We start from the raw sequence: 15,720 nt of genomic DNA on the forward strand, positions 1-15,720 counted from the left end.
GTTGAAACTTAACTGAAAAGTGATCCTTGTTAAATATAAGAGTGGGAATAAGAGAGGGAAGAGATGTACAATTTGGGACATGCTCAAGCTGACTTGCCCCAAATGGTAGAGTTAGAAACGTGCCAGGGGATCCCAATATAATCCCATCAAGGTGGCATGTACCAATGCCATCTCACTAGTCCAAGTGATCAATTTCAGTTCACAATTGAGCACACTGATAGGTCTAAGAGTCAAAGGGATCACATAAATAAGACTAGTGTCTGAAAATACTAACTTATAGAATAAAAAAGGGAGAGAACGATCCAACATGGGAAGCGAGATACACAGCAGACTCACAGAATGGCAGATGTCCTAAACAGCACTCTGGCCTCAGAATCAGCCCTTCAGGCATTCAGATCTGGCTGAAGAGCCCATGAGAGTATTTCAGACATGGAAAGCCAAGACACTCTGGCAAAAAAAAAATAAAAAATAAAAAATAAAAAATGACCTAAATGAAAGATCTCTGCGAGTGAGATCCCAGTGGAAAGAAGAGGTCATCAAAGAAGGAGGTACCTTTCTCTGAAGGGAGGAGAGAACTTCACTTTGACTACGACCTTGTCTGAATAAGATCGAACTCAAAAGGCTTCCATAGCCTTGGCAACTCATGACAAGAGCCTAGGCTGATTACTGACGCCATAAACAAGAGTGTCAATTTGTTAAGTCAACAACAGGAGTCACTGTGCACTTACTCCTCATGTAGGATCTCTGTCCTTAATGTGCTATACATTGTGATTTAATGCTATAACTAGTACTCAAACAGTATTTTTCACTTTGTGTTTCTGTGTGGGTGCAAACTGTTGAAATCTTTAGTTGATATATGCTAAACTGATCTTCTGTATATAAAGAGAATTGAAAATGAATCTTGATGTGAATGGAAGGGGAGAGGGAGCGGGAGATGGGAGGGAAGTTATGGGGGGGGGGGGAAGCCATTGTAATCCATAAGCTGTACTTTGGAAATTTATATTCATTAAATAAAAGTTAAAAAAAAAAAAGAAGCAGAGATGCCGGGACTGGCTCTGATATGGGAAGTGGGCATCCCAAGTGGCCACTTATCCTGTTGTATCACAACACCTGCTCTCTAACCAGCATTTTAAGTGGTAAGCTAAATGCGTGCCCAACAAAGTCCTATTTTTGTAATAATTTTATATATCAAAAATTCACAGAGACAAAATGTTTTAATTTCTTAATAAGAAAAATCTGGTTACATATATTTAGAAACAGCAAATGAGAAAAAATAAGAGATCTGAAAAAATTTTACCAGCAAGTGCATATGAACATTTATCAATCCTCTTACATACAAATGAAGCAGTATGGCCTCTTCCTTCATTTATGATACATTGCTTAACTTGGTCTCATACTAAAAATGGAAGGCAGGTTGGATAGTGAGAAATAGTGCATGAGCATGTGAGGGAGGTATTTTGCTTAAATCAAAGTAGACCCTATAAAAAGAATTATGACCAGGGAGTTAAAAAAATATTCTTTATCCTAGTGGTACACTCAATTGCAATTTGTGTTCAGAATTACAGTAGAAAGGAACGAGTTTTTCTATTGTATTTGTTCTGATATGTGCATATTTGTGTTTTTAAGAGATTAAAACTCAGCATTATATTTTTCAGGGAAAACAATCACTGAGATATGTTATCAAAAGGAAAGATTTTCTATGTGAGGATCTTACTTGCCTTTGGGTTGTTTGCATCAAACAGACCAGTTGAAAGTCCAATCAGCAAGGAATTCTTGTTTTTAATTTTTGGAGGTGAATCAGAGCGAGATCGAAGTGGAAAGGATTCTTCTGGAGAACACTGAATTGGTTGAACTTGAGAAATGACATTCAAGTATTCAGAATGAACCACTTTATGGAAAAACGGTTCTGGTTGCATAGATTTAGCTACATCACTTTTAGAGTATTTACAATCATCTATTCCAGGTTCTGTGGTATAAAGAGTAGATTATGTGGAAAAGTCAATATAGTTCTCATAAAATTCAAAGTAATATTGATATGGCATACTATTTAATAAGAATTCCAACAAAAAATCCCATATCTTTCAGGAAAACAAAATGAACACATAGGTACATTTCCTTATAAATAATCTTTAACAGGACATATTTTATTTTCAGAAAGTACATTGAATTTGTTATATATTTCATTATATTGTAAGATCTAAATATAGATATAAACTCAAGGGAATGTGAAAAAAATCATATTCAGACCCTCATATCTTGTTCTAATTTATATTTATTTCTATAGGTTAGACAGAAAAATTTACATTCACTTACTTAGAGTCCTTAAAACATTAGCTCAGATAAGTAATTATTTTCATTTGGAACACTCAAGAATATAAATGACCAAATATTCACATGGCCCTTGTTGCCAACAAATCATATTATTAGTGCAGAGTCTAGAGCTCTATGCTCATTATATTCTTCTTAAAATATTTATTTATTTATTTGAAAGGCAGAATAAGAGAGAGAAGAGAGAAAGAAAGAGAGAGGGATCTACCGCCCACTGGTTCACTCCTCCAATGGCTGCAACAGCCTGGATGAGCCAGACCAAACCAGAACCCAGGGCCTCCATTTTAGGCTCACATTGGTGGCAGGTGCCCAAGCATTTGAGCCTCTTTTGCTATCTCCCAGGTGTATTTGCAGAAAGCTGGATCAGAAGCAGAGCAGCTGGTATTCAAACCAGCACTCTGATAATGGGATGCTGGCATCGCAAGTGGCTTTTTAACCCACTTTGGCACAATGTCAGCCCCCCTTTACTTTTTTTAAATGACTAAAATGATTAGTAAAGGATATTCTATATTTTTATGCTGCCCAAGCAGGTTAGCAACTTTGCAGAAAGTAACTAGATTAATGCAATGGTGCTTACCTATATGAACTTCACTAAGTTGGTCCACATTCCTTGAGATTCCATCTTCAGACAATTCATTGTGCTGAATGGTGGTCTTGTCTTCCAACCTGCCACAGATGGATACACCAGTAGAAAAACAGTTTACCAGAAATAAAAGTAGTCTAAAACACAGAAAATGAGTTCCAAGTTTACCAGCAACCTAGAATCTCTCTTCCAAGTATTTCTCTCATAACCATGCTGTGTCTTTTACTCTTTTCAGACATTCTCCAATCATTAATCATTCACAATAACAAGCCTCACCATGGTTCTCAAAGCATGGTCCCAACAACCGCAACATACGGAAACACATTAGAAATGAAGTCTGAGACCCACCCTGAACATATGAATCAGAAACACTGGAGGATAAAGACCAGCAATTTGTTTCAGAAAATCTCAAAGTGAGTCTAATGTGTGCTGTCAGAGAATCACTATTTTAGTGAATCCAAATGTTGCAAAATAGTGGAATATATAAAAACAATCATGATAAATATTATGGAATATCATGAAGCTGTTAAAAACGATGCAAAGAAGCCACTGTGGGGCCGGTGCCACGGCTCACTAGGCTAATCCTCCGCCTTGCGACGCCAGCACACCGGGTTCTAGTCCCAGTCGGGGTGCCAGATTCTGTCCCAGTTGCCCCTCTTCCAGGCCGGCTCTCTGCTGTGGCCAGGGAGTGCAGTGGAGGATGGCCCAAGTACTTGGGTCCTACACCCCATGGGAGACCAGGAGAAGCACCTGGCTCCTGCCAGTGGATCAGTGCCGTGGCCTGGCCACGGCAGCCATTGGAAGGTGAACCAACGGCAAAGGAAGACCTTTCTCTCTGTCTCTCTCTCTCACTGTCCACTCTGCCTGTCAAAAAAAAAAAAAAAAAAAGAAAGAAAGAAAAGAAAAGAAAAGAAAAGTCACTGTGGAAGACAATATGGACATACCACAGAAATCTGAATACAGACCTACCATATGACTCAGCTATCCCACTCCTGGGAATTTACCCAAACCAAAAGAAATCAGAATATGAAAGAGTTATCTATAATCCCATGTTCATTGCAGTGCAATTAACAATAGCTAAGACATGGAATCAACCCAGATGTCCATCAACTGTTGACTTGATAAAGAAATTATGGTATATATACACTATGGAGTACTACTCAGCTATATAAAAAAAAAAAAAAGAAATCCTGTCTTTTGCAACAAGATGTACATAACTGGAAATCATTATACTTCATAAAATAAGCCGGTCCCAAAAAGACAGATATCTTATGTTTTCCCTGGTCTGAGGTAACTAACAGTGAAACTGAAATGCAATGTATTGGAGTGAAATAGACATTTTGAGATTTGATGATTGTTTACAGCCCTTGTATCTTCCACAGAAGAACAGTGTTGGGTTTTTTTCTTCATACTATTTGTTGAACTCTTTTACTTAGTGTAGGATTAGCTATATGATCATTAAGTAAACTGAAAGCAGATTTTACTAAAAATTAAGAGTGGGAATCAGTGAGGGATAAGGAAGTGTTGGAGCGTGAGTGACAGAGAGGTTAGAGGAGGGGAAGTGTCACTATCTTCCTAAATCTGCATATGTGAAACTGTGAAACACATGAAGCTTGTATAATTTAAATAAAATTTTAAAAAATGATGCAGAGATCTGTGTAAACTGATTAAGATATATGGTTAAGTAAACAAAGTAATTTGTAGTTGAATTTGTATTAAATGGTGCAGAGTTTAAAAAAATAGTGTGCAGCACAGAAAAATGAACAAAATGATATTCACAAAAAATACTTTAACCCTCACAGGAAGGGAATTGAGATTGATTATCAAAAATAAAGAACTCGTGGCTGGTGCTGTGGTGTAGCGGGTAAAGCCACCATCTGCAGTGCTGGCATCCCATATGAGCGCCGGTTCAAGTCCCGGCTGCTCCACTTCCAATCCAGCTCTCTGCTACAGCCTAGGAAAGCAGTGGAAGATGGCCCAAGTCCTTGGGCCCCTGCACCAATGTGGGAAGACCTGGAGGAATCTCCTGGCTCCTGGCTTCAGATTGGCACAACTCCGGCCATTGCGGCCAATTGGGGAGTGAACCAGCGGATGGAAGACCTCTCTCTCTCTGCCTCTCCTCCTCTCTCTGTGTAACTTTGACTTTCAAATAAATAAATAAATCTTTTTTTTTTTAAAGAAAGGACTCACAAATTTATGTCAATATAGCTGGGAATAAAATTATTTTTAAACAAAAACAGACTGGAAGAATCCACTTTCAGGACTACTCATGTATGTGTATAAGTAATTATTTTTCTTAAACTCAGACAAATTTAGAAACCTGGATGAAATGGTTCATAAGAAAATGTTATTCCAAAAATTTTTTTCTAGAAGAATTAGGATATCTGAACATATTCTTTTCTTACAGAAAGAGAAGGCCACACCTCCTCTCCATATCACTAGGCCCTATCTTTTCACAAACATATTCCATTAAACTTTTTAAAACCAGATTAATCCCACTGATATTTAAACAGTTCTAGTGCAAGGGTTGACAAACTATAGCTCAAGTAGACCAAGCCCAGCTAACCTCCTGTTTATTATAAATTGTACTGGAACAGTCATTCTCATTTGTTTATATATTAGCTATGGTTGCTTTTGTGGTATTATGACAGAATAGCTGCAACAGAAACCACATTGTTTGAAAACTTTAAAATATTTGCCATCTGATTTTTAACAAGAAACAGCTTCCAATCCCCATCACAAAATATTGAGAAGAAATAAACTTCTGATTACTTTTTGTGAAGGAAGTTTAATAAGAACACCAAAACCCAACAATGATTTCCCATAATTACAAAGATAACTATAGATGACCCTCACAAGTATTAATGTAACAATGCCAAATAAAGTATTAGCAAATAGAAGTATACTAAATTAATAATGCATCATGATCAAGCAGAGTTTCCTTAAGGTATCAGGATGGCCCAATATTGGATAACCTATACTAATAGATAATTGCACTAACTGATAAGGGAAAAGATTTATATAAATGCCCACAGAGGTTGAAAATCATTTAACAAAATTCATTTCTGATTTTTAAAAATTATGTAGTAAAATATTAATAGGTAGCTTTCTGAGCTATAAAGCACAGTCAGGCTTAATGAGGGCTAATAACAGAATCAACTTCTTTAAAGTTGAGAAAAAGACAAATACACCAATATTATCAATATTTAACATTATATAAAAGGCATCAACCACTGTGATTAGAGAAAGAAATTATAGTTGAAACAAACTGGAAAGACAAAGCCATCACTTTTCATATGGTATGACTGTACTTCTGAAAAATATCAACTCAAATTCAGAACAGTAACAGATATAAATATTGTAATGTGGTATAAAATATTAAGAAAGATGTATTTAATATAATGTTACAAGATTATGGAAAGTGGATTTTTTTTTTGAAAGGCAGAGTGGACAGTGTGAGAGAGAGACAGAGAGAAAGGTCTTCCTTTGCCGTTGGTTCACCCTCCAATGGCCGCCACGGCCAGCGCACTGCGGCTGGCGCACCGCGCTGATCTGAAGGCAGGAGCCAGGTACTTATCCTGGTCTCCCATGGGGTGCAGGGCCCAAGCACTTGGGCCATCCTCCACTGCACTCCTGGGCCACAGCAGAGAGCTGGCTTGGAAGAGGGGCAACCGGGACAGAATCCGGCGCCCCGACCGGGACTAGAACCCGGTGTGCCAGCACCGCAAGGCGGAGGATTAGCCTAGTGAGCTGCGGCGCCGGCCGGAAAATGGAATTTAATGATACATTTATTTTGGTGCAAAAATTTTTGAGGACCAGCACCACAACTCACTAGGCTAATCCTCCGCTGCGGCGCTGGCACCCGGGTTCTAGTCCCAGTAGGGGCGCCAGATTCTGTCCTGGTTGCTCCTCTTCCAGTCTAGCTCTCTGCTGTGGCCCGGGAGTGCAGTGGAGGATGGCCCAGGTACTTGGGCCCTGCACCCGCATTGGAGACCAGGAGGAAGGAAGCACCTGGCTCCTGGCTTCAGATCAGCACAGTGCGCCGGCCGCAAGGCACTGGTGGTAGCGGCCACCTGGATGGTGAACCAACGGCAAAAGGAAGACCGTTCTCTATGTCTCTCTCTCTCTCTCACTGTCTAACTCTGCTTGTCAAATAAATAAATAAATAAATAAATAAAATTTTGAAATCCGGGGCTGGTTCTGTGGTGTTACTAGGTTGTAAGCGAGGATTCCTGTCTAGCTGCTCTTTGCCCCATCCAGCTCTGCTTATAGGCTGGGAAAGCAGTGGAAGATGGCCCAAGTGTTTGGGCCCCTACACCCATGTGGGAGACCTAGAATAAGCTCCTGGCTTCGGATTGGCCCGGCTCTGGCCCGTGTGGCCATTTGGGGAGTGAACTAGTGGATAAAGACCTTTCTTTCTTTCTCTCTCTCTCTGTAACTCTGCCTCTCAAATAAATAAATAAAACCTAAAAAACATTTTTTTGAAATCCATGCATAGTTTTTTCATAATATGCATTTTTCACGAACATTTTATTTATTTATTTTTTATTTTTTATTTTTTTGACAGGCAGAGTGGACAGTGAGAGAGAGAGACAGAGAGAAAGGTCTTCCTTTTGCCGTTGGTTCACCCTCCAATGGCCGCCGCGGCCGGCGCGCTGCGGCCGGCGCGCTGCGGCCGGCGCACCGCGCTGATCCGATGGCAGGAGCCAGGAGCCAGGTGCTTTTCCTGGTCTCCCATGGGGTGCAGGGCCCAAGCACTTGGGCCATCCTCCACTGCACTCCCGGGCCACAGCAGAGGGCTGGCCTGGAAGAGGGGCAACCGGGACAGAATCCGGCGCCCCGACCGGGACTAGAACCCGGTGTGCCAGCGCCGCTAGGCGGAGGATTAGCCTAGTGAGCCGCGGCGCCGGCCATGAACATTTTAAAGACCTCTTGTATGCATGGATTTTGTACAACCCTTTTGTTACAAGATCTTAAGAATAGGCACTATTTACAACAGCAAACAATAAAGATATATCTAGGAATAAGTTTACCAATTTAAGCATAAAATCTAGATAAGGAGAATTATAAAACTTGAAAATCTGACCAAAAAGAAAGGTCTTTTCATATTCTTGAAAGGTAGAATACAGCATATTGATTTCTGCTGTGGCAATGTATGAATTTAACATTCCAATAAAATGCCAACTGATTTTTCTTTCTATTTTTGGTAAAAAGGGGTCCAAATTAATGAATTCTAAACTCACATGGAAAAAAATGTAAAAAAGACCAAAAATAACTCAAAAAGAAAGAAAAATGAAAGTGAATTAGCCATAAGGCCTTATATAAGAAAAAATGTCCTAGATTTATTACTGACTAAAAGTAAATGAGGTAGTACACGTTATGCTAACAAATGTATTTAGAAAGGGAGGAGAACCATACTTTAATTTTCCTTATGAATAAATTAAAATTATCTGAATGACAGAGCAAGAATTGGCTGGATGGAGATACAGGCAGGAAAGACTTTTTACTTGTATTTTCACACATTTGATAAAACTACTGATTTCTGAAATGTGAATATCTATTAAAATTAAATTATTTATAATATACTATAATATTATGATATATTATTATTACAGGATAATTTTTACAAAGGTAAAATAAGAGACCCAGGTTTTAAATATAAGGAAGAGATGTAACATACTCAGTTTCCTTTGTTTCTTTTTTCTCAGTAATCCACACATCAGTAACAGCACAGGGCAAGCTCCCATCTTTCTTTGTTCTTCTTGGCTCTTGTAGAACTTCTGCTTCCAAATCATCAGGTTCTACAAATCAAAAGCATAACAAGACACATATCTCAAAGCAAATTTCACTGAAAGAAAATTGAATATGCATTCTGTAAATTATCACTATCTAGATTTAGGCTAATATATTAATTATAGAAAAATTAAGTATTTCACACATAAGTCTTTAATCTTTGATGGTGGGTTAATTTTCTAGTTTTTTTTTTTTAAGATTTATTGTGCTCACTTCGGCAGCACATATACTAAAAAAAAAGATTTATTTATTTCAAAGTCAGAGTTACAGAGAGAGGGAGAACTGAGAGAGAGAGAGAGAGAGAGAGAGAGAGATTCCATCCACTGATTCACTCCCCAAATGGCCACAATGGTCAGGGCTGGGCCAGACTGAAGCTAGGAGCCAGGAGCTTCCTCCATGTATCTCATGTGGGTGCAGGGGCCCAAGGACCTAGGTCATCTTCTGCTATTTTCCTAGGTGCATCAGCAGAGAGCTGGATCGAAAGTGGAGCAGATGGGACTCGAACCCGCACCCACATGGGATGCCAGCGTTGTTGGCAGTGGCTTACCTGCTACACCACAATGTAGATCCCACTAGTCATTTTTTTTAAGTTTAATTTTATTTATTTGAAAGAATTAAAGAGAGAGGTAGAGCCAGAGAGAGAGAGAGAGAGAGAGAGAGAGGTCTTCCATCTGCTGGTTCACTCCCCAAATGACCGCAACAGCCAGAGCTGAGCTGATCTGAAACAAGGAGCCAGGAGTTTCTTCCAGGTCTCCCACAGGCGTGCAGGAGCCCAAGGACCTGGGCTATCTTCTACTGCTTTCCCAGGCCATAGCAGAGAGTTAGATCAGAAGTAGAGTAGCCAGGACTCAAACCAGCATCCATATGGGATGCCAGTGCTGCAGGCTGGGGCTTTAACCCACTGTGCCACAGCACCAGCCCCTCCTGTAGTTATTTTTTAAAATGAGATGCTTCTTTTTGCCTTTTACCTGTAATAATAATACTTAAAAGAAATGCTGTGGGAGACGTGTAGCAGGTTAAGCATATGGGTGCCAGTTAAAGTCCTGGCTCCTCCACTTTGCATCCCGCTCCCTGCTAATATGCTTGGGAAAGCAGCAGAGAACTGATCAAGTGCTTGGGGCCCTGCACTCACATGGGAGACCTGGATAAAGTTCCTGGTTCCTGGCTTCTGCCTGGCCCAGCCTTGGTCATTGTAGTCATTTGGGGAGTAAGCCAGTAGATGAAAGATCTCTTCTCCCCCACGCCCTCCCTGTCTCCCTCTCTCACTGTAATTCTGACTTTCAAATAAATAAATAAATCTTAAAAAAAATTAAGCGCTGTATAGCCTGTATTTTCATAACATTTTCTTTTCATTAAAATTTTAGTAATATATAAATTGTTTTTAAAGAAGTTATAAAATCTAGTTTAAGTATGACGATGTCTGTAGTTATGAATATGGAAGAATAGGGGCTAGCACTATGGTGCTGGCATCTAATATGGGTGCCTATTTAAGTCCCAAATACTCCTTTCTCAAGCTAGCTCCCTGTTAATTTGACTGGAAAAGCAGCAAAGACGGCCCAATGCTTGGGCCCCTGCAACCACACGGGAGAACTGAATGGAGTTTCATGCTCCTGACTTTGGCCTTGCCCAGCCACAGCTGTTGCAATCATTGGGGGAGTGAACCAGCAGATGAAAGATTCTCTCTCTCTCTGCAACTCTGCCTTATAAATAAACCAATCTTTGAAAAAGAAAGAAAGAGGGGCCATGGCCTGCAGCCTGCTTGTGGCCTTAGCACCCACTGCGCCCTGTCTACCTCTGCCCTGGGGACTGTGGGGAAGTGCCCTCTGGATGCTCTGTTCTCAGTTCATAAATTCAGAGAAACATGAATGGATAACAACAGAAAATGGAATTGGAACAGTGGGAATCAGCAATTTTGCACAGAAAGCTTTGGGAGATATTGTTTATTGTAGCCTGCCTGAAGTTGGGACAAAATTGAAAAAACAAGAGGAGTTTGGTGCTTTGGAAAGCGTGAAAGCTGCTAGTGAACTCTATTCTACTCTATCCAGAAAAGTAACTGAAGTTAATGAAGCCCTTGCAGACAACCCAGGATTCGTCAACAAATCTTGTTATGAGGACTGCTAATTGTGATGACACTGAGTAACCCTTTAGAACTAGATGAACTAATGAGTGAAGAAGCCTGTGAGAAATGCATAAAATTCATTGAGGAATTAAGGTGGAACACTTACATGAACAAGTATGGAATAAGTTAATCCAGCACAGTTATCTTAAATTAGTAGCAGATAGAAGACTTAAAATAGCAACTTTTAGCAATATTGATAGGAAGAGATACTACTTTCTTTCTTTCTTTTTTTGACAGGCAGAGTGGACAGTGAGAGAGAGAGAGAGAGAGGGAGAGAAAGGTCTTCCTTTTCCGTTGGCTCGCCCCCCAGTGGCAGCTGCGGCTGGCGTGCTGCAGCCGGCGCACTGCGCTGATCCAAAGCCGGGAGCCAGGTGCTTCCTCCTGGTCTCCCATGCAGGTGCAGGGCCCAAGGACTTGGGCCATCCTCCACTGTCTTTCCGGGCCACAGCAGAGAGCTGGACTTGAAGAGGCGCAACGGGGACAGAATCCGGCACCCAGACCGGGACTAGAACTTGGGGTGCCAGTGCCGCAGGCAGAGGATTAGCCTATTGAGCCATGGTGCCGGCTGGAAGAGATACTATTTTCAATGTGGCTACTAGTAGGAAGAAAATAAACCCTAACTTTGTAATGACTGCAAATGAACACAATATGCATCTTTTTCACAATACCTTGTGATTTTTATCCTAGGCTCTAGGCACTAGTCTTCAGAGTACATGAAATTACCTGTGATTAAAACTAGTTATACAAATAATGTAATTTGGGCCAGCGCTGTGGCGTAGCAGGTTAAAGCCCTGGCCTGAAGTGCCGGCATCCCATATGGGCGCCGGTTCTGGCTATTCCTCTTCCAATCCAGCTCTCTGCTATGGCCTGGGAAAGCAGTAGAAGATGGCCCAAGTCCTTGGGCCCCTGCTCCTGCGTGGGAAACCTGGAAGAAGTTCCTGGCTCCTGGCTTCAGAATGGCACAGCTCTGGCCATTGTGGCCATCTGGGGAGAGAACCAGTGGATGGAAGACCTCTCTCTCTGTCTCAACCTCTCTCTGTAACTCTTTCAAATAAATAAAAAATGTATCTTAAAAAATAATGTAATTCAAGGACAACATTGTTATTTTAAGCCTAATGTAATATAATGTAGTATAACTTGCTATAGCCATCTCTTGATTGGGTCAAAATATGTAATGATCTTTCCATTGGAAGTATCTGGGAATGGAGAACAGTTTTTTGTTAGTTGTACAGTGCCAGAGAAAGAACAGCACTATCTTAGTTTTGTAATATACTGCATTTGTTAGTGCTATTTTATACAACGAAGCAGCTCTGTAGCAAAATAAGATACACAGTAAAACTTTCTCATAAAAAAGAAACATAGAACAAAAGACTGCAATATCACTGATACTACTAAATAACTGAAATTTTTTTCAACCTTTAAAATCTATCCTAAACTTCCAAAAAAGAACAAAGAAGTACTAGTTTTTAGACTTTTATAGTGATTTTGAGAACATAATTGGAGTTCTCTAAATCTAATTTTTTAGACTCAAATAATTAAACACCATGGTGCTACCTCTGTTTTCTGGTGGTGACTCATTCTTTACCTAGCTGATATTTTCTGAAAGTAAACAGAGATGAGAAAAGTTGTTTTCTTCATTTGTTTACTTCTTTTTTCCTTCCTAATTACATCATCAACACTATCTCTTTTTTTAGGCCAATACTATCTCCTCCTTTTTCCCCTGAATTCCAGACATATTTCTCTTTTTCATTTTTAAAATTTCCAAATATATGTTCTACTTTGAGACAACTGATACTGTACCAATCTCAAAGTTTTCATCTTTGATTCAAATATTTTTTTTTCCATTTACACAAAGTAAGAACTTGGGAGGTAAGATTATTTCACATCTTATACTTTAATGAGTGACCCTGTTCTCTACTACCTAAAGCCATATCAGTATTGACTTATTCTAATTTTATAAACTTACTTTGTGACTGAAGTGCCTGTAAAGCCTAAAGTAGTTACTATCTGCTTTGCTGAAAAAGTCTGCCAACCCCTGCATTAGGCTCGACAGCATTCATGATATGCCTAAGAGTTGTCTTTTCTTTAAAAAAGGTATAACATAGAATTTCAGATGATGCTGTAATAAAAGAATATCATAGAATGGGTGGGTGAAACAACAAACATTTATTTGTAACAATTCTGGAGGCTGCAGAATCCGCCAATATGGTCATTCCGGATAAGGCCCTCTTCTGTTTGCAGAAAACAGCCTTTTTCTCTTTGTATCCTCATATGGCAGATGGCAGAGAGTTAGCTCTCTGGCCTTTTCCTATAATGGCTCTAATCCCATGTAATGTTCTAATTACCTTACAAAGGCTCTACTTTCAAATACAATCACAATAGGAAGTAGATTTCAACATATAAATTTTGGGGGAACATACTTAGTCCATGAAAGATACTAGTAATTATGATTCTAATTAATAAAAGTATTTATGATACTATGGTGAATTACACATGGTCACCTCTTGCACAGTCTCTTATCTAGAGCGAGCTGTTTTAATTCTGGCTGGTATTGTGAATGCCTTGACTTAACTGAACACAGTTAAATCAATACTATGGCAGTTCCAGGCTAAATCTCTAAGAACTTGAACCCTGACTCATCATGAAAGAAATTAAACTATCCTGGAAAGACCACAGGCAATCTTGGGAGACAAAATTGAATGAGGGGCACTCTATTTAGCCGTGCCATGATGCCAGGCATGACAGTGGTATTATCTTGCAATGCACTTCCAGAGAAGTCCAACTGATAGCTGGGAACACTAATGACACTGGTTGATGCCATATGGAGCAGAAGAACTTTCCCAGTTTCTGACACAAAAGGGTGAGATAAAATATGAGTTACTTGCAGTTAGTAAGTTTTAGGAGTAATTTGTTTTTTACCGATAGATAACTAAAGCAGAATTTATATCTGAAAATAAAGTGTGGACATAAAAGCCTAAATTATGTGCATTGTTTATGGGACTGGGGAGCAGACAGAAAGATTTAAAGGAAACTATTGGTGAAACTGACCAGTGGAAAAAAGGTACTGGAGGCTGGAGAAAAGCAAATTATTGTAATAAAGAGGCAGAAAATTTGACTCATGGAATAATAAGGAAGATATAAATGTGCTTATGGATTCAGTGACTCAGATGAGGGGCTTGGGGACACTGAAAGGGCCAGTTACCTCCTTCTGGCAGCCTCTGATAAAGTACAAGGGAGATTAATTGAAGAAAGGATTTTTAGATCATAAGTGGAATTAAGAACAGATATAGAGGACCTAGGATAATTTCTTCCAGGCAACAAATGGTCCTCAAAGGAAGACAAGGCTTCAACACAAAAATTAAATTAGGGTCACTAAAATATGGCCTGAAAGTAAAGGTAAAATCAAGGATATGACCAGAAGACCTTCTGTTACAGCACAGAAAGATTTAAAGGCTTGTGCATAGTCTTTGCTAGACAAAAGGATTTCCAAGAATGAGAGCACTGCCTCACAGCACCCTCATAGACAACATAAGGAGAGAAAGGCCTACCCAAACAAACATGAGTGATTTTTGTCAAATGTAGTGATTGTCAATTACATTTACACAAAACCCACAGAATTATTTACTTACGGAAGCACCCACCAACTTTCACTGAAAGGGAAAGCAAAGCTCACTTGGAAAAGAACCAGCCTCAAAGGCACCAGCGTTTGGTGCAAAAGAAGCAGACTAACATTACTACTCCTGGCTGAATTTCTGAGTTTTCTATGGACCGGTAACTGTATGGGCTTCCCATCTTCACCGATTTTGAAAAGGGGTCTCTACTGCACTGTTGTATGCTAAGTGTATATGAAAGTTGAGTAACATCTTTTTACTCATCGGTCTTTCAACAGAGACTACTTTAAGAGATGTCTCTAGGAAAGCAATTAGCACACAGACCTGACTTTGATAACATCATATTAGACTTTGAACTAATCCCATAATGCAATGAGGCTTTGAGAAGGGTGTATATATTTTATATGTAGGAGAAATAGAAGTAATTTCTGCTCTGAAGGTAGGCTATGGCAGATTAAAAAGGGTTGCAAATTCTTTAGCCATCCCACTGGGAGGTGGGCTCTGTCCCCATCCGCCCTTGAATCAAGGTTGGCCTGTGGCTGCTTTGACTAAAGGAATATGATAGAACTGATATGATGCAAGCTTTGAGGCCAGCTTCTAAGGGGCAAGCTGCTTCCATTTCAGCATCTGTGAAACCTGGGCCATCATATAAGATATTGGACTCTCCTACTGGATAGAGTGCATAGAATGGCCCTGAGACAACACCAAGAGGCAACGGGGCCCAGTTTAGCACAGCCTCTTGGCTGTACCTTCTAAGACAACAGTGAAGCCATATTGGACAGTGTCGCTCCCCCTCTTCATGGAGGAACGACACTGAACCCTGCCTAGGCTTCATATCCGAGTCACGGCACCATTATGTCGCTCCCCCTCTTCGTGGAGGAACGACACAGGACCCTGCGCTGTTCTTTCGTCTGCTCGGCCCTCCCCGGGTTTGCTGCTGGTTCTTCCCGGGTTGGCTACTGTCCCTTCCACCTCCGTGGAAGGGCAGTTCCCCCTGGCCACATTCCCCACTTCCGCAGGGGAGCGGCACACCGCCGGCCGGCTCTCTCGGGGGCTGCACAGGTGTTCCCCTTAGATGTTCCCCTTAGATGTTCCTGGTGCATGCCGTCTCTCTCCTCCTTTATAGTCCTCCTCTGCCAATCCCAACTCGGCTGCCCACACGCCGAGTACGCTGCTCTCCTCCAACAAGGAGCAAGTCCTACAGTTTATTGGCTGAACTGGAGGCAGCTGTGCAGAAGCTGTTTTCTTCTCTCCCAGCGCCATATTGTGGGAGAGCAGATGCATAG

General features: G+C 40.5%; 1 protein-coding gene across 18 annotated transcripts in view; it reads right to left on the bottom strand.

The window, feature by feature from the left end:
• The window catches only part of NEK1 (NIMA related kinase 1), a 209,821-nt gene that overhangs the window by 40,968 nt on the left and 153,133 nt on the right, over positions 1 to 15,720 (bottom strand). For 16 of the 18 annotated variants that reach the window (XR_011386262.1, XR_011386261.1, XR_011386260.1 and 13 more), the window contains 3 exons: positions 8,592 to 8,712; positions 2,906 to 2,994; positions 1,719 to 1,966 (listed from right to left, as the gene is read on the bottom strand). Coding sequence is in view for 14 of the 18 variants with exons in the window: in XM_070068291.1 (XP_069924392.1) it covers positions 1,719 to 1,966; positions 2,906 to 2,994; positions 8,592 to 8,712 (458 nt within the window). In the remaining 4 variants the exon portion in view is untranslated. The remainder of the gene's footprint in view (positions 1 to 1,718; positions 1,967 to 2,905; positions 2,995 to 8,591; positions 8,713 to 15,720) is intronic. The other 2 variants (XM_070068290.1, XM_070068287.1) reach the window with 1 other exon arrangement.

The sequence above is a fragment of the Oryctolagus cuniculus genome, chromosome 2, assembly GCF_964237555.1.
Source record: "Oryctolagus cuniculus chromosome 2, mOryCun1.1, whole genome shotgun sequence".
Classification (NCBI taxonomy): Eukaryota; Metazoa; Chordata; class Mammalia; order Lagomorpha; family Leporidae; genus Oryctolagus; species Oryctolagus cuniculus.